This window comes from Vulpes vulpes, chromosome 6 (assembly GCF_048418805.1).
Source record: "Vulpes vulpes isolate BD-2025 chromosome 6, VulVul3, whole genome shotgun sequence".
NCBI classification, from domain to species: Eukaryota; Metazoa; Chordata; class Mammalia; order Carnivora; family Canidae; genus Vulpes; species Vulpes vulpes.
Genome location: NC_132785.1, coordinates 50,037,533 through 50,061,120, shown reverse-complemented (window position 1 = coordinate 50,061,120; position 23,588 = coordinate 50,037,533). Strand labels below are relative to the sequence as shown.

The following is a 23,588-nucleotide window of genomic DNA, read 5'->3' as shown; positions in this document are numbered from 1 at the left end:
ATAATTCTGATACAGAAATTTTGACCAGACTGAGAACAAAACCAGTCAGTTCAACCAAGTATTTATGTTTTTAAATCTATAAGTTTGGTGACTGACACCAAACCTATAAGACTTTCTCAATGTTACATCTCTTCTTTTTTTCCTTAAAGATTTTTATTTATTTATTCATGAGAGACACAGAGAGAGAAGCAGAGACAGAGGCAGAGGGAGAAGCAGGCTCCCTTCAGGGAGCCTGATATGGGACTTGATCCCAGGATCCCGGGATCACGCTATGAGCCAAAGGCAGATGCTCAACCACTGAGTCACTCAGGCATCTCTCAGTATTACATCTCTTTAAGGAGAAACTGTATTTATTTTAAATTTTGCCCTTAAAAAAAAAAATCAAACAAAGTAAAGAGGCTACTCACACTTCTGTTACCAGAAAAAAAGCATCTAACTTCTGAAGCTGGAAAAAGTAACAGTTCAATCAAGATATTTCAAGGAAAAAAAAACCCCCACATAAAATTATAGCTCTCCAGACTCAAAATGAAACACTAATTAGAGATAACATTTATCTTAGAAGATGAAGGATTTGGCAAATGTGCCTTAAGTATTATAATTTTAGGTTAGTAAAGAAATTTGAAAAAGAAAATCTATTAAAAGAACATCTGAATTGTTTTTTTTTGTTTTTTTTTTTTTTGTTTTTAATTTTTATTTATTTATGATAGGCACACAGTGAGAGAGAGAGAGAGAGGCAGAGACACAGGCAGAGGGAGAAGCAGGCTCCATGCACCGGGAGCCTGATGTGGGATTCGATCCCGGGTCTCCAGGATCGCGCCCTGGGCCAAAGGCAGGCGCTAAACCGCTGCGCCACCCAGGGATCCCTGAATTGTTTAAATATCAGAAGGAAGTCCCCAAAATATGTAAGATTGACTTTCTGAATACAATAAAATACAAAGTTCTTTATTCATGCTCCCATTCAGTCCCAGCCTCTACCACCAATATCCCTCCATCACACAGATGCTTTTGAAAAATCAAAATTAATTTATCTGGTAACCGATAGGATTATGGTCACTGGAAGTAAATCCACAGTAAAGAAATATTAAAACATTGAGAGACACATATGAATCCAAGTGTGATAATAAATAGCATAAAATTAGGTACCATCAGGGGATCCCTGGGTGGCTCAGAGGTTTAGCGCCTGCCTTCATCCAAGGCGTGATCCTGGAGTTCCAGGATCGAATCCCACATCAGGCTCCCTGCATGGAGCCTGCTTCTCCCTCTGCCTGTGTCTCTGCCTCTCTCTCTCTCTCTTTCTCTCTGACTCTCATGAATAAATAAATACTTTTTTAAAAAAATTAGGCACTATCAGATGTAGTAAGATGAAACTCTTCATGAAATTAATTTTAAGTTAATTTATAATCTTTTTTTGAGAGAACAGATTATAACTTGCTGACAAGCCATCCAAGATACAAAATGTAAACCTAAGTACATAATGATTTTGAGCAACTGCATAGCATTATTTGATATAAATACCAACTTCCAGAGGTCTAATACCAAAACCAACAATGGTACAAACTCAGAAAAACTTATGGGTTGAGATAAATGAGCCAGAAACAAATAAAACACACACACACACACACACACACAAGAACATAGCAATAAAGTGAACTAAAGATAGCACTGGTTATTAATTCTGTAAATTCTGTTAAGTACCCTGACTAAACAATCTAATAGCTCTTTTGTCTGGAATAAACTACAAATTTAAAGTAGTCACTTTAAATTGCCTTCAGAATTGTATTACAAACTAGTATTCCCATCATGGCATAGTAAAGTCTCTCCATTTTAATAAAAGAACATGATTTCCTAGCTAATTATCTAATTAGATATACTTTGTTATAAAGGCATATTTTTAATCAAAATCAAATTAATCTCTAAAAGGCAAAATTCTGTCACTCCTAAAGATAGTCACACCAATAAATTACAGGCTAAAAAAGTGATTTCAAACACAAGTATCATAAGTTTTGAACAACAACACTAAGGTAAGACTTACACAAACTCTACAAATATTTACGATACTGATTTCAAATGCATCCAGATACCATAAGTTCTGCCATAATAAACGAAAACCAGTCCCACAGCATAATCTTATAAGCATAATGTTGAATAAAGAAGCAAGGTATGGAAAATTACATATTACATGATCTCACTGATTTCAAGTTTAAAAAAGAGGTACAATTAATTATATATTGCTTAGGTGTGCATAATTAAAAGGAAAAATTATACAGAAATGAAATAAAGTGTTTAGAATACAGAACAGTAAACAGCTGTAGAAGAGGGATGAGGAATACCTAGAAGGAGAGGAAGCTAGTGAGAGGTGGGCTGGTAAGAAATGCTGGCATTTTGTTACCTATGTAGATCCACTTGATGCTTACATGGATTTTTGCTATAATAATTTTTCAACTATGTATTTTATGTACTCTTCTGTATGTATATTTTAGTTTACAACTTAAAAAAGAAAAAGGGAAGAAAGAAAGCCACTAGTCCTCCTAAGACCTTGATAGGAACAGAGGAAGTATATCCCTAACGTCAACAGTTTAGCTCTGAATAGGCAGTGACTTCTAAATACCGTCACAGCGGCTGTGGTGGCAGTTCCTCTAGAAGCCAGGCTGAATGGTACAGTTCTGAGTGTCATTCTTGAAAGTTACTCTAGGTACTCCTCCTTCCTCCATCCCTTCCAAAGATCTGTAAGCACTTATGCCCTTTCTGTTTATCATATCTAACAGCAGTTCTCTTAACAGCACATGAACCCTAATTAATATAAGTCATCAAGAGAAGTTCAAAAAAAAAAAAAAAAGCTGGATTTCCAATATGTAGCATTAACAGTAATGAAGAAGAGCTAGACACTGACCATTAAATTAACCTGATACTAATCTGTCATTCCCAACAGATGTCTTAGCACAAGCATAAAAATGAAATCTTTAATATTTTATGAAGTTGACTTTTGACTTTTATAAAAACAAAAAGCAGTGGGAAAGGAAGGGCAGAGTTACCTGCAGTCTCGTATTCATTTCCAAGAAATAAAAATTCTTCTTAGAATCCACAAGGAATTCTACAGTTCCAGCAGAGGAATACTTTACTGCTTTGGCAAGAGCTACAGCTTGTTCTCCCATTGCTCTTCGGGTCTTAGAATCCAGAAAAATGCTACAAATACAGAAAGAGTAATCAACATTTTGAACAAAAGTAATATTCTGCATACACCATATAAAATTTTTCTTAAACTTTACTCAGATATGATCATGTGTATCAATTTAAGATTTTATATTATATGCTTTATAGGTTTAGAAAATATGCTTTTTGCATTAGTAAGCCTAACATGTTTAAGTCAGCTTCAGATTTTTATAAAACTGACATTTGAACTTCCCACATTACAGTGCAACTTCCATCAATTTTAGCACTAGTAGTTGTTTACAACCAGTAAAACTTAATATATTCAGAACTTTCCTAAGCTAAAACTGGGAGATGTGCCTTACAGAGAACACATGTGTGCTGGATGAGCTTCCTTCAGGCAAGTGTTACAGCACTGCTGGCCAGGACTGTGAGTTCAATATTAATGAATCAACAACGTGTATTAAATAAGGTAGCCTTAAAAATAAATAAATAAATAAATAATAAATAAATAAATAAGGTAGCCTTCAACAGAAACAGACATAAAACAAGGTTATGTCAGGATATTTTCATCAAGGTTACATATTGATTAAAATGTCCTAATTGGAAGTTCACAGAACCTAACTCTGAACTTCCCTAGGGACAATGCTTCAGTAATTGCTAATTCAGTGTTCATAGTGACTCTGTAAAACCTAACTACCACAAATAACAATTGACTACACATGTAATAAATCCTCAAAATTTTTATTTCACAATACCAAAACTACCCTTAAGCAGGCAAATAAAGCTGAAATGTTTTCAATAAGCCCTAAAAAAAAGAATATTATAAAATCATTTGTGTATTTTCACATATTTTGCTTCATGCAAGAAATAGAACATCGATTACTTTCCTATTTGTGGATTAAAATTTGTGTATCAAGATTTAGGTGGTTTTTATAACATTTTATTATGGAAGAAGATATTGAACTTCTATGCACCTGCTCCCCATATGGAACAATCATTAATATGTATCCCATCTGTTTAACGTCTATACCGCATATCTACTTTCCTACCCGGCCTACCCATTTTGTACAAATTTTATTTTAAATCAAATCCCAAATTAGGTATCATTTCATCTATAGAGACTTCCGTATCTGTTTCTATAAAAGTTGTAACATAATCACACTTAAGACATTAACAAGAATTTCTTAATAGCATTTAATATCCAGTTAGTATTCAAATTTCCCTGATTAATCCTATTTTTTTCAGGTAATATCTTTGAATCAGAATTCAAATAAGGCCCAGCCACTCCATTTACATTTTTACTCCATTTTTACATCTTTGCAGTTCTTTTAACTTGCAATGCTCTCTTCACATTTTCCTAAGGCAAGCAAGAATCTGCTCATTTTCCCGTCTCATTTCTAATAATCTGGGTTCAAGTGGATGCAGCCCCACAGTGCATTTTAATATCTGCATTATATTTATATTTCTTATAAATTGCTGGTTAGATCTAGAACCTTGAACAGATTTCAGATTAGACTGGAAGAGTAGGAGGCAAGAAAACTTCAAAGACTGGAAGTGTACCTCCTTATGTCTTTCTTTTGGTGTTTAGGATTAATCACTGAATTTAGGCAATATGAGTCTTATTTGCCTATTATGAACATTTCTGCATCAATTACATTTCAATGATAACTCGCTGACAAAATTAATACAAAAAAGAAAGAACACCCAAATTAACATCATAACATTTGGAGAATCTCAAAGACAGCAGAATAAAACTATTTTTGTCGTACCTGGTCTTGTCCTTTCTTTTGTCATAAACTCTGCTACTAACACTCAGAGCCATAAGCAACCTTACCACTGCACTCAAAACACAGCAGTAAATTCATACTCTAGAAACTGAAAACTATGTATTTCTCTTATTTAATATTTCACAAATAATAACAGACAAACACCTATCAAGTCACTATTAATGATCAGTTCTCATTTTGGGGTTTCTTTTTGGTTGGTGGCATTTCTATTGCTTTAAATTTTCCTTTTTCCCTCAATTAACAGATGAGTTCACATGAAAAACTTACATTCCTAGAAAAAGCGAGATGAAACAAAAATAATGATTCAAGGTTCCTAGTCTGTGAAAGATTTTTATCCCAGGTAAAACCTGAGTGGGTTTTTTTTTTTTTTTAAAAGAAAGGTTCATTATATTGGAAGCAATAAGAAGAGAACAACACAAAATTATAAAGGCTATTATCATTCTACCAGCAACCCTGTACCCTTCTTCCACACAACTAGAATCTTAGCAGAGCAATATGGTTACTTAATTTAAAATTTTTTTTTATTTATTTATGATAGTCACACACAGAGAGGCAGACATAGGCAGAGGGAGAAGCAGGCTCCATGCACTGGGAGCCCGACGTGGGATTCGATCCCAGGTCTCCAGGACCACGCCCTGGGCCAAAGGCAGGCGCCAAACTGCTGCGCCACCCAGGGATCCCTGGTTACTTAATTTTAAAAAGGCAGTTTCCAACTTCCCTAGCAAAGTCCCTAACTTCAGATCACCACCAAGCAATCAGGACTAGTAGGTTCTGGGGCCTTTCCATAAAGATACAGGTAGATCATTTCTTTTGCCTTTTGTTCTTCCTTCCCTCTTACATCCCAGTCCTGGCCCATGAGATAAGGCCATAACCCTGTGTAGGCTGCAATGGGCAGTTCTTCACAGCAGGGTGCCTGGTTTTTAAGCTAAGTGTCCCAACAAGCAGGAAATGGAATCTGGCAGTTTCCTAAGGCCTCCATCACTTCTATGCAGTCTATTCTCAAGCAGTCACAGAGCACAGAATCAAGGAGATGGTCAAAGATCCCTACCTCCTCTGGTCAACAAGAGAAGTGGCAAAAAACTTGGGAACAATGTCTTAAAATCATCACACCATATCATATGCTTAAAACCTAATAATAATTAAAGTAGGACTTGCCTTTTCCCATTACCCTGTAATCAAAAATTCACTCATATTCACCCGTATTCTTTATACACACCATACACACATATCAAGGCACACTGGCTAGGACAAAGTTACAACTGGTTATATTCCTTATTGCTTGGCTATTAAAAATGACAACATACACTCAACTGAGGGATTTTTAAGGACTCAGAGACAATTAGAATATATACAAATACTAACCTAGCAAATTAGAAATGAGGTTCTATGAAATTGCTAAACTAAACATATCTAAAGATGATTTGTATCTAAAGCACCACTTTTCGTGCTCAAAATAGTTCTGATGATCAAGGGATTTCTAAAAATCATGTTCCAGAAGCCTTTTGATGGTAGGATAAATTCAAAAACTTCAGGATCAACTTTATGAAACCTTCACCAACAGAAGATCCTAGAAGGCCTGTATCCCTAGGCATTCCACATGACCAGAAACACCAACAGGGTCTCTATTACCTAGAAGCTCATGGAAGTCCTACTTGGCCATCCAGCCAACTCTCTCCTCTAACAAAACCCCACCTATATTTTCCCAAGTATTCTCTCACGTGTCACACACTGACATATTGAGGAAAACTGAGTGACAAATTCTTAATTATAAAAATATACACTAACAGATTCTACCATGACAATTCCAACAAGTTGCTACTGAAGCAATTTTAGCCAATAAAATGGGAAAGAAATATACTAAATAAACAAAACAGTCTATTATGAAAATTCATTGAGAAAAACTCTTACCTTGGTGCTTCCTCCACCACTTTCTGATTTCTTCGCTGAATTGAGCACTCTCTTTCATTGAGCCACAAAGCATTCCCATGCTTGTCACCTAAAACCTGATAGAGCAACACCACTTGAAAACTTATATAGTCATACTATAGAGTATGTGCCCCATTAACATTGTCATCATGCAACACTCCTTGGTTTTTACCACTCATACCTCATAAACACATCTACCTCTCCATTATGTCCCTCTTTTGGTTGATGTTAATAGAGGAAAACTTTATTTACAACCCTGAAACTCACTAAAATGTTTTTTAAAACTTGAGGAAAAAATTCTCTTGTTATATTTCCAATGCACTGGATAAGATATCACATCAATTGTACAAATTTTGTGAAGGACACTGAGTATCAATAAAGGAAATACACATTCTAGATACGAGTGGTGCTTTAGAAAAACCACTGTTATTACAAACGTTTGTTTTTAACATAATTAAATGTCTGTTGATCAAGAAATGCTATTTTATTTACATTTAGTCTGTTACTTATATATGGATGTCTTTACTGAGCTTTATTTTTGTTATAGAAACTGATGAAAGGCCTGGGGTTAAATGTAACACATTATGATTTTTCTCATTTGTAATACTGAAAAATAAGCTAGAGTTGCCACATAAAATAACAGGACACCGATATGAATTTGAATTTCAAAGATTTATTTATTTTAAGAGAGAGAGTGCACTCATGAGTGGAGGAGCAGGGCAGGAGGAGAGAATCTCCAGTAGATTCCCCACTGAACACACAGACTTCAGGGCTCTATCTCAGGACCCTGAAATCGTGACCTTATTTGAAACCAAGAGTGGGACGCTTAACCAACGGAGCCACTCTGGCACCCCTGAATTTGAATCTCAAATAAACAACAAAAAAATCTTAATAATAATAGGTCCCAAATTTCACTTACAAAAATATACTACCTGAAATTCAAATTTAACATGTCTTAACAGCTAAATCTGGTAACCCTAAGACATGCTATTGGTTAGCATTTTTGCATAGAATGTTTGTTTTTAGGAACAGATTAATAATCTATTTTTATGATTAAGAGTAAATACGTATTACTGAATGCATATATTATTAAGTTCACAGAAGTAAAAGCTATTCTAGAAGCCAAAAGCGTAGACATTCATTTTAACTCTGTACTATGCAATTTCTCCAGGGCAAGTCACTTTTCTCCTTATAAATTATAAATATCAAATAGTATCATCTCATTGTTTTATATGGCTGCTGAAAATATAAAATCAATAAAGATCATGGTTATAGCAATAGAATAAACTATAAAATGAGTAGTTAACATATAAATGCAAACTTAATTTTTAGTAATAAAACCTATCTAAACCATAAGAACAATTACAAGCAAAGGAAAATACTGCAATAGTGAAATGACAATAGTTGGAATTTAGTTTTTTAGTCTCAGAGGTGGCTGCATGAAGTACAGCCTAAGAAAAATTTAACACTAAAAAATATTTTAACACTAAATTTATTCTAATTCTTTTCATTCTAGTTGACAAAGAAGTAAAATATTTTGTGTCCAAGAAATAAAGCCACAATAACCAAGACTTCTCAGAAATATTTCTAACTGTAAAATATTATATTCACATATACAATCACATTTGTTTTTCCCTAAAGTCTGCATAGTTCTTTTTAAAAAGTCTTGAGGGAGAGGGGGGCTCAGTCAATTAGGCAAATAACTTGATTTTGGCTGGGTCAGGATCTTGGGGTTCTAAGACTGAGCTCGCAACAGCTGTGGAGCCTACTTAAGATTCTCCCTCTCCAGGTACCAGCCAGGTTGAGCATCTGCCTTCAGCTAGGTCATAATCCTGGGGTCCAGGAAATCAAGTCCTGAATTGGGCTCACTGAGAGGAGCCTGCTTCTCCCTCTGCCTACGTCTCTGCCTCTCTCTGTGTCTCTCATGAATAAATAAATAAAATCTTAATAACAACAACAAAAAGATTCTCCCTCTCCCTCTACCCTCCCTTTGACAGCTAGCTTTCTCTCTCTTTAAAAAAAAAGTTTTCGGCAGCCTGGGTGGCTCAGCGGTTTAGTGCCACTTTCAACCCAAGGCGTGATCCTAGAGACCCGGGATCGAGTCCCACATCGGGCTCCCTGCATGAAGCCTGCTTCTCCCTCTGCCTGTGTCTCTGCCTGTCTTTCTGTGTATCTCATGAATAAATAAATCTTTTATTTATTTATTTATTTATTTTTAATTTTTATTTATTTATGATAGTCACACAGACAGAGAGAGAGAGAGAGAGAGAGGCAGAGACACAGGCAGAGGGAGAAGCAGGCTCCATGCACCGGGAGTCCGATGTGGGATTCGATTCCGGGTCTCCAGGATCGCACCCTGGGCCAAAGGCAGGCACCAAACCGCTGCGCCACCCAGGAATCCCTGAATAAATAAATAAATCTTAAAAAAAAAAAAGTTTTGTTATTTCCTAAGCATGTAACAAAAATAATTTTTTTTAAAGATTTACTTTACAAAAAGAAAAAGAGCAAGTGGGGGGAAAGCCAGAATGAGACGGTGATAGAGGATCCTCAGGTCCACTCCTTGCTGAGCACACAGCATGACCTGGGGCTCAATCCCAGGACCCTGTGAGCATGACCTGAGGGGAAATCAAGCGTCAGCTGCTTGGGGTCATCTGAGTGGCTCAGTTAAGCATCTGACTTTGGCTAAGGTCATGATCTCAGAGTCCAGAGATAAGAGTAGCTCCCAGTCGAGCTCCCCACTCAGCAGAGAATCTGCTTGTCCCTCTCCCTTCACCCCTCTCCCAGCTCATGCTTGCTCACTCTCAAATTTTTAAAAATATTAATAAATAGCCCTTAATCAAATGACCCACTCAGGTGTTCCTCAACAAAAATAATTTGACAATGATAGTGTGACACTAATAAATGAAGAGACTAGAATACCAGACAATATAAAGAGTGCCTGGAAAGAAAGTTAATCCTAAATCCCTTAGGAGTTTTGGGATTTGGGGGGGGGGGGGGTTCCTTAAGATTTCATTTTTTAAGTAATCTCTATACCCAATGTGGCACTTGAATTCACAACCCCAAGGTCAAGAGTTGCATGCAACACTGACTGAGCCAGCTAGATAACCCCATCATGAGTTTTTCTTTTTTAAAGCTTTATTTAATATAGCCCTTTATCAATCAGCAGATACTCAATGTGGAAAAATCTCCCAGATACACTGCTTACTGAAAAAAGCTTCATGACAACAAGAGTGTCCACATAATGCAAGCCATTTTGAAGCCCTGGATCCAACCCAAAAAATGCCACTAGCGTCCGGGGTGAGAAAAAAAGGATTTAAACCACACAGAATGCTGCCACTACCAGTACAGTTTCAGCATAAGAAAGGACACAGTATACGAAAGTCTGTCTAAAAAAATAGGTAATTCACATATATAATTCACAGTCCACAGCAGGATATTCAAAAAAGAGTTTTGGAGCCTGCTCCCAGGGACAGAAACCAAGGAACTTGGAAACAAAAGTAAATGTTAATTTTTCATCAGATATCCTTTGTTATGTGCATAAATTACCTCATATAATTATATACATGCAAATTGAGGAAAATCAGTTTTAAAACTTCCAAGTGCAGATGATCAGATACAGCAAACATCTGTGTTACCTATTCAAGTTACTAGGAAATACTTTTACCTATGTTTAAAATTATCACCTACATTATATGCTGTGGCTAATGAAAATAAACTAAAAGTTGATGTAAATATATAATTACTTAACACAATTTGACATACATTTTTTGAGTATTAGTAATGTGAAAGACATCCGCCTGGTTGCTGGAACCAACAAATGAGTAAGACCAACAAATGAATAAGACCTTAGTAGGTCTTATTGGTTAGTACGTACTTCTTGATCTATTTGAAAAGTTAGACAACTCAAGATAAAAATCAATGGTCTTCTAATAGCTGTGCTATGTATATGTTATACATGACAGGGAATACAGGAAGAGGAAAATTAATTTTGCCTGTAACATCTTAGAAAGGCAGCCAAAATATCTCCCATAAGCTACAGACTTAAATATCCAATCTACTCAACACTTATACTTTGATATCACAACCTTGATTTCTCCAACATCACACCCTGATCTCCTCCCCAAAACACGCACCTCTCACAGTTTTTCTCACCTCAGTAAAAGACAGGCCTAGTCTTCTAATTCCTCAGGCCCCAAACTGAAAGCGATCTTTCAAGCCTTTTTTCCTATATATCATATCTGATCTCTTAGGAAATCTGATCTACCTTCACAGAATATCCAGAATTCAATCACATCTTACCATCTCTACTACCAACACTCAGGCCTAAGCTGCCATCATCTCTCGCAAGAATTCCAGCAAAAAAAGTCTCCTATGAGATTTCTCAGCTTCAACTGATAGTCTTCAAATACTAAGTAAGAGCCAATGAATACTGTGTGCTTTTTTTTTCTTTTAACCCTGTTGAATGGAGCTATTTATTGCAGTGTCATATCCTCTTCTGATCCCTGTAAGTTTGATGAGCAGGTGTCACACTGTCTTCAAATACAAAAGTCTTTGCATCAGAAGAACTGTCTTTATAGGACCATTTACAGTAAGTCGTATCCATAGCTGGACCAAGTATGAAGATGAAATTCTGGTCTTGGAAGGAAGGTGTTTATATTCTACTTATGGAAGGACATGATCACTGGGGCTGGAGGATGGGTTGTGGTAGCTCATCTAAAGACGGCCCCCACATTCAACAATACATTAAAAAAATCATATACCTCAATCACGTGGAATTTATCTCTTGCAGGGATGCAAGGATGGTTCAATATTCACAATCAATGTGATACACCATATTAACAAAATGAAGGAAAAAATCATATGATCAACTCAGTAGATACAGAAAAAGCATTTGACAAAATTCAACATCCATTCATGATAAAAACTCTTCACAAAGTAGGTTTAGAGGGAATATACCTCAATAAACCCACAGCTAACATCATACTCAATGGTGAAAAACTAAGTGCTTTTTTCTAAAATCAGTAACAATATGAAGATGCCCACTCCTAACACTTTCTTGAACAAAGTACTGGAAGTCCTAACCACAATAGTCAGACAAGAAAAAAGGCATCCAAACTGGTAAGGAAGAAGTTAAATTGTCACTATTTGCAGATGACATAGCACTATACATAGAAAACTCTGAAGACTCCAACAAAAAAAACTATTAGAAGTAATAAACTTATTCAGTAAAGTTACAGTATACAAAATTAATATACAGAAATCAGCCATATTTTCATACAATAATGAAGTAGAAGAAAGAGAAATTAAGAAAACAATTCCACGTACACTAAAAAGAATAAAACACCTAGGAACAAAACTGACCAAGGAGATAAAATATCTATTTTCAGGAAACTATAAAACACTGATGAAAGAAACTGAAGATGACACAAATATAAAGCTATTCCATGCTCATGGAATTGAAAAGAATTTTGTTAAGATATCCACAGAACTCAAAGCCATTTACAGATTTAATGCAATACCTACCAATTACCAACAGCATTCTTCACAGACCTAAAACAAATAATCCTAAAATTTGTATGGACTCACAAAAGATCGCAAATAGCCAAGGCAATTTTAAGAACAACAAAGCTCAAGGTATCACAATCCTAGATTTCAAGATATACTACAAAGCTACAGTCATCAAAATAGTATGGTGCTGGCAGAAAAACAGACACTTACATCAACAGAACACATAGAGTGACCAGAAATAAACCCATGATTTTATGGTGAAGTAATCTATAACAAAGAAAGCAAGAATATACAATGGGGAAAAGATGGTCTCTTCAGTTAATGGTGCTGGAAAAACTGGACAGTTACATGTGAAAGAATGACACTAGACCACTTTTTAACACCATACACAAAAAATAACTTCAAATGAATTAAAGACCTAAATGGAGAGCTAAAACCATAAAAATTCTAGAAGAAAGGACAGGCAATAATTTCTCGGACATTAGCCACACCAACATTTTTCTAGATATATCCCCTAAGGCAGGGGAAACAAAAGCAAAAATAAACTGTTGGGACTATACCAAAATAAAAGGCTTCTGCACAGCAAAGAAAACCATCAACAAGAAAAAAGGCAATATGGGAAGAGATTTTGCAAATGATATATTTAATAAGGGGTTAATATCCAAAATATATAAAGGACAGGGGCACCTAGCTGGCTCAATCAGTGGAGCATATCTCATGGTCTCAAGTTCCAACCCCATGTTGGGTATGAGGCTTACTTAAAAAACTAATAATAAAAGAAAATACACACACACACACACATATATATATACACATATAAAGAGCAACTATGCTATTTACTAGACCTAAATATAACATTATCATATAATCCAGTAATATTTCTCTCCTCAGTATATCTGAAAGAATGTGTATGTCCATAAAAAGACATGGCAATTTATTCATAATATCAAAAAGCTGGAGGGGCACCTGGGTGGCTCAGTGACTGAGCACATGCCTTTGGCTCAGGTCATGATCCCAAGGTTCTGGAATTGAGTCCCGCATCAGGTTCCCCACAGGGAGCCTGCTTCTCCCTCTGCCTATGTCTTCTGTCTCGTTCTCTGTGTCTCTCATGAATAAATAAATAAAATCTTTAAAAATATATATATATATCAAAAAGCTAGAAACAACCTGAAGATCTACCAACAGGAAAATGGATAAATTGGAAGTTATTCAAACAATGAAGTATCAGAGCAATTTTTTAGAGTTAATAGTAACACACAGCTTCATGGAAGAATCTCAAAGACATGTTGTGTGAAAGAAGCCAGGCATAACCAAGTATATACTGTATTTCATTTATATGCAGTTTAAGAAGACAGAAACATTCTGGGGTGTGAGAAGTCAGAACAGCAGATATTTTGGTGGCCAAGTGGAGGGACTGAATGGAAAGTTGTATGAAGAAATCTGATGGCACAGAAATGTGCTATACACAGATCTGGGTGGTTGCTATACAGCTACACATGTGTACATAAGAATTTTATTGAGTTGGACACTCAAGATTTGTGGACTTTGCTGAAGAGATGTGATATCTCAGTTTAGAATGTCTAAAAACAAAAAACCCAATGACAACAAAAAATCCTGCTGACGTTAGAAAGAAATACACTACGTTCAATGTTTTAAGACTACTCTGATTGGAGAGCCTAAGTGGCTCAGTCTATTGGGCATCTGCCTTCATTCAGCTCAGGCAATGATCTCAGGGCCCCTACTCAGCAGGCAGTCTGCTTCCTCCTCTCCCTCTGCTGCTCCCCCTGCTTGTGCTCTCTTGCTGTCAAATTTATAAATCTTAAAAAAAAAAAAACCCTCACTGATTATATATATTTGCACATTTCTTCCCACTCTGGAAAACTGGAGGATCTAGATGAAGATTTTCTACCCATAAGAAATATCTATGTAAAATAATTAAACTTGAAAAAGCCCCACAATGACAGAATTTAGAACTTGTATTACACATAATCAGAAGGGGCAGGCAAGGGCAACAAAGAACTATTCTTTAGTTTTCTGGTTCTCTATTCACACCAAAATAAGGAAAAAAATACTTAAACTTAAGCATGATTTCAAATTTGATTTGTATTTTATCAGTTTTAATTCAATTCATAGTCATAACGTGTAAAACAGCACGAAGACATTCTTAATAGAAATGAAACTTCAGGAGATGTTGTCTTCTTCTGTGTATTATTTCAGAAAATCAACTTTTGTCTTGCTGAAATCCATATCCTCACAAATTGCTTTAGCAGTTTGACCTGAGTCAAACCTGAGTAGAAGAAATTATTTATTCATCTCTATACTAGCAGCTCCTAGAAGAATGCCTGTCTCAGTGAGCCACACAGACATTTGGTGAATTGAAATAATGAGTCCAGATTAAGCACTTAAAAAAAAATAATAAGCCTTGTTATGGCCCAGTCTCAGAATGGGAAGGAATGAGTCTTTAGGTGCAATGTATTTAGTTTGGTTAGATAGCTTGGGACAGCTTCTTTCTACAGCAGGATTTTTATATCATTCCCTATGTTGACCAACATGCTGGTGCTTTGATCGAAGTATACCAAATTCCAAAAGGAAGGGATTTATGTACATTCTCTATTTTGAAGTTATTCAAGTGTATCAGAACAATTCACAATCATTCTAAATGCGAGAAAGGATATGTTTCCAATAGGAATAAATGGTGTTTTATTAAAGTCATAATAATTAGAAAACATCTTAAAATGTACCAACCTGGATTTCTATATGACGAGGGTTATCAATAAATTTTTCTATTAGTAGCCTATCATCACCAAAACTAGAAGCAGCTTCTTGAGACGAAAATCTAAAACCATCCCTATTTAAAAAAAAAAGGGGGGGGGGGAACAATCAAACTAGCTAAACAAATACAGCCCACAATATAAAAGATAACAAAGCAATTAAATACTTATTTTGCTTTACTGATAAACAAAGCAAAGAAAAATTCACTTAATGCACAAATAACTAAATTGACTTAGTGGACCCATAACTCTTATACTTACCAGCTTTGTCACCTGGAATCAGTGATGTAACTTCCCCAATTCTGGGGGAATATATTTATAATCAAATATATTTAAAATCAATTTATAATCAAATAGGAATACCACTACATAGTTCACCAACTGTGAAATTAGATATTTTTAATAAACCACACGAAACATATAAAATTCCATTTCCTCAATACCTTAATTCCACTAATTAAAAAAATTAAAAATGCATATTCATTTGACTTAAGAGTCAGAATATGCACACAAAAATACAAAGAGCCAATCTGGCCAACGTCACAACTGGAGCAAAATACTCAAGTGAGAATGAACATACAAGAGGAGGGATCCCTGGGTGGCGCAGCGGTTTGGCGCCTGCCTTTGGCCCAGGGCGCGATCCTGGAGACCCGGGATCGAATCCCATGTCATGCTCCCGGGGCATGGAGCCTGCTTCTCCCTCTGCCTGTGTCTCTGCCTCTCTCTCTCTCTCTCTCTCTGTATGACTATCATAAATAAATAATAAAAAAAAAATTTAAAAAAAAAGAACATACAAGAGGAGGATTCTCAAGAACATTTTATGTTCTTCATATGTTATGAACATATAATGGTATTTTAAGTATACATATTTAAATGTAACTGCCCTTCGCACACCCATACAAATTATTACAACTTTATCGACTTTGGACTCTTTCTAAATTAATCATTAAAAGAGAAAACAATTTTTGAAAATAAAAATACCAATATGATTATTGCTTTACATGTTTTACTCTCCAAAGATAATAATTTAAATTGTTGTAATTAAAATGTGCTCACTAAATTCATACACTATGAAATGGGCTCATTTGGTCTATTAAAAACACACACTTGTTCACCTAAAACTAATTGAGTATATTATTTTACACTCACTGATATATTGAGAATATAAAGTTTAATTCTTTTTACATGTCACTAATAGTTTCTTAATCTTCAGATTAAATATAAGTACTTAAATACAACATTAAAATTCTTCCAATCTTTTAATTTTGCAAACACTCCATCTGGCATTAGAAATGAATACATTTGCTTTTCTGCTTAAAAAACACAACATATCAAGTAAACAATGACCAGATGATAAATTCAAAACATATTGCAACAATTCCCGTTTCTCAGAGTTCTCAAGGAAAAGGTATCAGGTTTTCTTAGTCCTCTATTACTTCTTTGATTTAGAGGAACGGAGTTTTTAGATCTCTGGAGACTGCAAACCTCAAAGAAACTAAAACACAATGAATTATTGTTTTCAGTACCATATGACCAACTTTTTATTAGATGGAGTATGAGGATTTGCAAAGAAAAAACAAAGTACTTTACAATTTATCTCTATTCTAATGACTAAGAACTTTCATTTTGCACTTAACCCAAACATGCTAGAGGGAAAAAAAATCAAAATCACCCAAATAAATTATCACATTTGAAAGCATCACCAGAGTATTTGGGAGCTCACAGAAAACTATTTTAAAAACATTTGTTACACATTCATTCAACAAATATTTACTCATCATGAACTCATGTGTCTGCTGCATGTTTAGGTGATGGAAATACAAAAATAAAGCCACAACTGCCTCACATCACCTAAAGTCTAACAGGGGTATTCCAAAATGCAGATGTGGTCAATTTTCCATTGTGCCATATTTCATTGAAATGTGAATGGGGAAAAGAAAGCCAGAAGTTAATATGAAGCTATGAATCTACTTTTAACAACCTTCACAATCCTCACTCTAATTTAATATACAATAACAACAAACACCATTTAAAAAAAAAAAAACTTTCAGATGTTCTAAAGATTCTAAGATAAGCCATAGATGCTACTTCCCTGAAACACTTAGGAAAGATGTTACAAAAGGGAGACATTCCCCAGAATAAAATAATAAGGCAATTAATGGTTGCTAAGCCTTCCAAAGAAGGCTAAAACTTACGTGCATTTTTTAAAAAGAAAAAAAATTCCCCCTCAAGAAAGGAAAAAAAGAGGGAGCACATGCAATGTGGCATATTAACAACTGGTGACTTTAAAAGAAAACTACTGAGCATGTTCTGGACTGTTCTCTCAATTTTTCTGTAGATTTTTCCAAATTAACAGGGGATACAGAGCAATTATTTTAAATGAGGAGCATGTATCATTAAATCAAATAGTATCGGGATCCCTGAGTGGCGCAGCGGTTTAGCGCCTGCCTTTGGCCCAGGGCGCGATCCTAGAGACCCGGGATCGAGTCCCACGTCGGGCTCCCGGAGCATGGAGCCTGCTTCTCCCTCTGCCTGTGTCTCTGCCTCTCTCTCTCTCTGTGTGTGACTATCATGAATAAATAAAAATTTAAAATAAATAAATAAATAAATAAATAAATAAATAAATAAATAAATAAATAAATAAATAAAATAGTATCATACTTTGATCAAGTTGAGAATATTTTAGATAGCAAATTATTTGTGTATGTCTTTTTATTAGTTTTATTAGCATATTTTGAATCAATATGCATTTAAAGAGTTATTTACACCCGAAAAAGATCTCCACTCTCTGTATAGTTATAGCGATTTCTGAAAATACAGAACACTACATTAAAATCCATTGTGTTAACAGCACACAGGAAATCGCAATGCCACAAAGTGAAGAGTAATCTTCACCATAAGAGAATATGTTGCTAGGGGATCCCTGGGTGGCTCAGTGGTTTGGCGCCTGCCTTTGGCCCAGGGCGCAATCCTGGAGTCCCGGGATCGAGTCCCACGTCGGGCTCCCTGCATGGAGCCTGCTTCTCCCTCTGCCTGTGTCTCTGCCTGCCTCTCTCTCTATGTCTATCATAAATAAATAAATCTTTAAAAAAAAAAAAAAGAGAGAGAGAATATGTTGCTAATAAGTGCTAAGGCTTTCAAGGAAATTGCTATGTAAGTGCCATACAAAGGGGGCCACCTCATGAGAAAAAAGTTAAAGTTTCTAAAACATGTATCTCTCACAAAACCATGAGGTTGTGTTTAATATCTTTGTTACATCATTCTTTCCTTCCGGAGGCTATAGCGGACTGTCCTTCCCAAAGATGGTAACAGGGCTATCTCCCATTCAATGTGTTTATGCTGTAGATCTCTTTTCCCAATTCTACAGTACACGAATCTTTTTTGCAAAATAAGGCTTTAAGTGCAAAGAGAGAGAGAGAGAGAGAGAGAAGAAAATGCATAGGACTGTACAGGAAACAAATTACGTTGAAATACAGGATTCGTGGAGCAGCCCAGGTGGCTCAGCAGTTTAGCGCCACCTTCAGCCGAGGGCCCGATCCTGGAGAGCTGGGATCAAGTCCCACGTCAGGCTCCCTGCATGGAGCCTGCTTCTCCTTCTGCCTCTGTCTCTGCCTGCCTCTCTCTCTCTCTCTCATGAATAAATAAAATCTTTAAAGAAAAAAAAAATACAGAATATTTTCTAAGAACAAATTTGGGATATAACATGTGGGGTTCTTTACTCATAATAAGCTCCAACAACAAATCTAATAATCACTGCTACTTAGAGATATATTATCACACTATAGTTGTTGAAGATATGTGATTTCCAAAGTGGTAGTTTCCAAAGATATGTGATTTCCAAAGATAATACCACTACTGTAGTTTGTTGCCTATTTGGAGAAAACACTAAATCCCAGTTAGAGGCTAGTGAAAGAAATAGGCCCTTTTGGGGGCACCTGGGTGGCTCAGTGGTTGAGTGTCTGCCTTTGGCTCACATCATGATCCCAGGGTCCTGGGATCAAGTCCCACATTGGGCTCCCTGCATAGAGCCTGATTCTCCCTCTGCTTATGTCTCTGCCTCTCTCTCTCTGTGTATCTCTCATTTATAAATAAATAAAATCTTTTAAAAAAATACACTGTAAAAACAAAACGACAACTCTTTCTTATGCTTAAGAAAGTAAAAAAACCTTTCTATAAGAGAATAACCATCATCAAAATATAAACAATGAAGTTTTCTGCATAATTTCCATTTTTTCCCATCTAAAAGAGTAAAAATGAGATGCTTATTATAATTATTCCATTACACTTTTGGTATCTGTTTACTTGACAGTTTAATAAAACTCCAGTAACTGCAATTTTCATCAAAAGTATATTTTGGACAGCACCTCACCTGGTCTCTTCATCATCCCAGGCGATTCGCATGCCTTTCCCACCACCACCTGCTGAGGCCTTGATCATGACAGGGTAGCCTAACAGCAGGGAAGAATTAGACAGAAGTTCAGACTTTGATCATCTGGATGCATGAACATGACAACTGACCACATGTTCAATAACACAGAAGACAATAACTAATTTATTTAAAAGTTCCTTTCTTTAGAGTCAGGAAAATAACACCAGCGTGGTAATCTCATATATATTTTAAAAATGAGTGTATGATCATTTTAAAAGAAAAAGACTATTTGTATCAATAAATATAACATTTTCTCCATTAATGAAATAAAAAACTAAGGAAACATAAATAAGTTATTTGACCGTGGATTCCAAAAATGGACGTAGATATAGTATTAACTAACCAAAGATAAGAAGCAACTTTTATATAATATTAAGGAAATAAACACATATAACATTCCCCAAAAGTGTTCTTTTGCGTGCATAACAAACTAAACTCCTTTTTCTAAAAGTAATGATTCACAGGCATTTGAGGTATTTTCATCTGAAAAGTCACAGGGAACCCCTACAGCTTTTATCATCAAGAACTGACACAATGATATGGGGGGGGAGGAGGGAGGGAATCAAGCCACACAGTTATTATATTATGGGAGGAAACAGAAGCTCCAGGACTCGCTATTATCCATGAAGAGGCTAACGCCACTATTTCCACTCATCCAACAGGGAATGTGTATGATAGCAAGTAAGATTAAAACACAAAGTAAGGCCAGAACAAATAATATCTCCAGCTAAAGTTTTATAAGAGAAAATTAAATCATAAAATTGTTAGTTGATAAGTATTTAGATTATTATAAAGTAAAAATTTTGACAACTTAAGTCACCTCCACCAATTTACCAAGAAATGCTGTAAAAATCTCCTTGCTTAGAGGTTTTCTGCAAACAAGGTGGATACACCCATGCCTGAGACACTTGTTTATGATCTTTTCTGAAGTGAGTGCTTTAAAGACTCTTCCAGGCCTGTGATGCTCTAACAGCACTACATTCTAACCATAGGACCTTAGAGGAAAAGGAAGAGAGGGCCAAATGTCATAGATCTTCAACCTCTAAACCACAAAATATCACTCTTAACTTCAACTTAGTTAAAATACCATTTGCTTTCTGTTTGCTAATTAATTCAATTTTTAAAGTTCTGATGTTGATTATATTTATGTGGGACAGCGTTTTAAAAGCAATGCTAAGTGTAGTGAGAAGAAAGATTAACATACTTTTTCTCACTGGGAGCCTTAGAATCTTGGGAGAAAAAGGGAAAAGCACCCAAATAATTCTATCACTGGAAACTGCAAGGAAAAAAGTATCATAGGAAGGTAACAGAAAAGGGATTAAGGAAAGCATATTACAGCAAGAGCCATCTACATGAGGCTATGAAGGATGAGAAGGATTTCAACATTTTAGGCAGGAATAGCATGGATTAGTTTAAAAAAATGACTGAAATAATCCAGCTAGAGTGTATCTGTGAGATGGTAGAAGAAAAACAGAAATGAAAATATAAATTAGGAAGAATGTACACCTCTCACTTTTGTATGCCAAAGATCCTACATGAGAATGAAGAGTATTTGTCTCCTTCAGTGCTATAGCCTCACAATAATTGTCACATAAAGGAATCAGATTGTAGCCTGTTTTGGAGCAGTGAAGAAATAATATCTAAAAATTAGAAAACATGTCATTAAACATGGCATGCCTAAGAAAACATTTTTACAAAAATTTAAACAAATGGATCCATGGGGGAGGGGGTTCCTATCATCTTACCACCCAAAACTATTTATCCATATAAACAGGAAACAGGAAACCATAGGAGGTAAGATACCTACATCCCTTATCCTGGTTTTCAGTTCCCTTTGAGGATTAGGAAATTTGCAGTTATTCTGATTCCAGTATTATCTCATCTTAGTTATTTACTATAGACCCTAGACTACACAGTGATTTGTGAGGTTCAAAATAAGACTGGGAAATTGTCCTTGATCACAAGAAACTAGATGGAGAGACAAAACACAAAAAGTAATTTGTCAATGAGAGATTTTATGTTTAGCAAAGGTGGGATATTGTTAGGCAACAGGGCAGTATGTACTAAAGCAATTATAAAATGTCTCCCCAAAAGGAAGTAATGTAGCATTAGATCTGTCAATACATATTACCCAGAAAGACAAGATTCCTTGACAAAACAAACCCAATATAACACAATTGGGAGAGAGGAAGAAACGGCCATAAGCTAGTGACATTATAGTCACAAACTCAATCTAATTTCTGAACTATAATTGAAAATAATATAAAGCTAAGATTTTCTACTCAACTTGCTATGCCAAGTTAGTCATTAAATCTCAGATAGAACATATCTTTAAGTTGTCACCATGCCATGTAGAAACTAGACCTAGCCATTTGAAGAGGGGAAGAATATTCCACAAAGATGATGTTAAATAATATCAAAAAGCCCAGTCCTTCACCCCTACTTTCTTATTGTGTCTCTGCAACTCTGATGAGGATAAATCTTGGGGTGCCAGGAACTGGAAGAAAAAGGTTAAAAAGAGCCAAAAGTTGACATTCCTGGAAAAATCCAAAATAATCAATTTGATGACTATCACCACTCCTTTACTTTACCTAGTCTAGACACAAAATTTCCATTAATGTTCTGTCCCAATTTATTATCCATTGGAGTACTTACTCCTGGGTTCAGCTTTTGTCTATGATGCAGTCCTTTAATTTTCTATTCTTCAGTTGCCATAGGTTTTAAACAGGCCAATCTTCTTAAAACAAACAAAACAAAATTCTCCAAGTTTTTTAAAAGGAGAAAATCTCTTGGCATGAAAAGATTGCTTTAAAAAAGATACCGCACGCCCTATTGGCGAGTTCTTCATGCTTCTTATCCTCACTGGTTGCCTACTCCCACTACCTGATCTCATAACCCAGACCAGAGATTCATGTGATGCTCCTACTAACACTCCAACTCCAACAGGCATGGACTCTCCGTTTTCTATTTACCTTCCAACTAATGCTTCCAAAAAGAAACTAACTAAATACTACATGAGAAAAAAATTAGATATTTAGGAAAATACAGAAACTCAGGTTACCAAAGCATCCACCATTCCTACATTTCTGTCCTCAAACCTCAAGGACAGGTCTGGTCTCCTGTCCCCCCAGCAAACAGCAGGTCTTACTTTTCACCATAAAGCAGCAATCGTCTTTCCTTCTAACTCTCCATCACATTTTTGTTCATCAACTCAAACATATACACTCAGTATAACACTATGTGCTAATAAGCACTGATCTGGCTCTGGGGGAAACAAAGATAAACAATTCAGAAAGTTCTTTGCTCTCAAGGCACCTACCATCATCTAGTGGAAAAAAGATGTGTGAGGACACAGGCACCTAAATATGCATATACATCCAGAACACATACATGTATTAATATACACACAACAGGTGAAATGCTGAGGAGTTCCAAATGGAGACAACAGAAGGACGTGATTGAAGGTGTTTAGGGTTACTTTTCCTTGAAGGCTTCTCTAAGAAAATGGATACTGAAGGTGAGGCCTGCATGAGCTGGAGCCAGCCCCCTGAATAACAGTAAGGGAAGGACATTACTGACAGACGGAATAAGTTGGGAAGTTATACGGTCAGGTTTATGACAATCTCTTTGGCTACTCTGCAAGGTACGAATTGTAGAAGGGCAAAGGTGGACATAGGGAGACTGAGTAGGAAGCTTCTGCAGTGTTCCAAGGGAGAGCCAGCTGTGACCAGGACTCAGGCTGACAGTTGGCTTTAGAGACAGAGTCAGAAAGAATTGTTGGCAATTTGGATACGGATGATAAGAACATGAAAAAGAGTCTAGGAGATTCAGCACTTTCTCATTTTGTTATGGATGGCAAGTCTAAAGAAACTATTTCTTTTTACCAACTGACAGCATAATGTTGTCCCATACAAGACATAATATATAAGCTTTCTGCTTCAGGCAAAACCTGTCCCCATACATGATAACATAACCTGATAACATAAAACCAATAAAATAAATGACACCTTAATGATG

General features: G+C 35.8%; 1 protein-coding gene across 4 annotated transcripts in view; it reads right to left on the bottom strand.

Moving 5' to 3' along the window:
- Positions 1-23,588, bottom strand: part of PCCA (propionyl-CoA carboxylase subunit alpha) — a 391,732-nt gene that overhangs the window by 224,642 nt on the left and 143,502 nt on the right. For all 4 annotated transcript variants that reach the window (XR_012002039.1, XM_026003697.2, XM_026003698.2 and 1 more), the window contains 4 exons: positions 19,512-19,590; positions 15,117-15,219; positions 6,846-6,940; positions 3,033-3,183 (listed from right to left, as the gene is read on the bottom strand). Coding sequence is in view for 3 of the 4 variants with exons in the window: in XM_026003697.2 (XP_025859482.1) it covers positions 3,033-3,183; positions 6,846-6,940; positions 15,117-15,219; positions 19,512-19,590 (428 nt within the window). In the remaining variant the exon portion in view is untranslated. The remainder of the gene's footprint in view (positions 1-3,032; positions 3,184-6,845; positions 6,941-15,116; positions 15,220-19,511; positions 19,591-23,588) is intronic.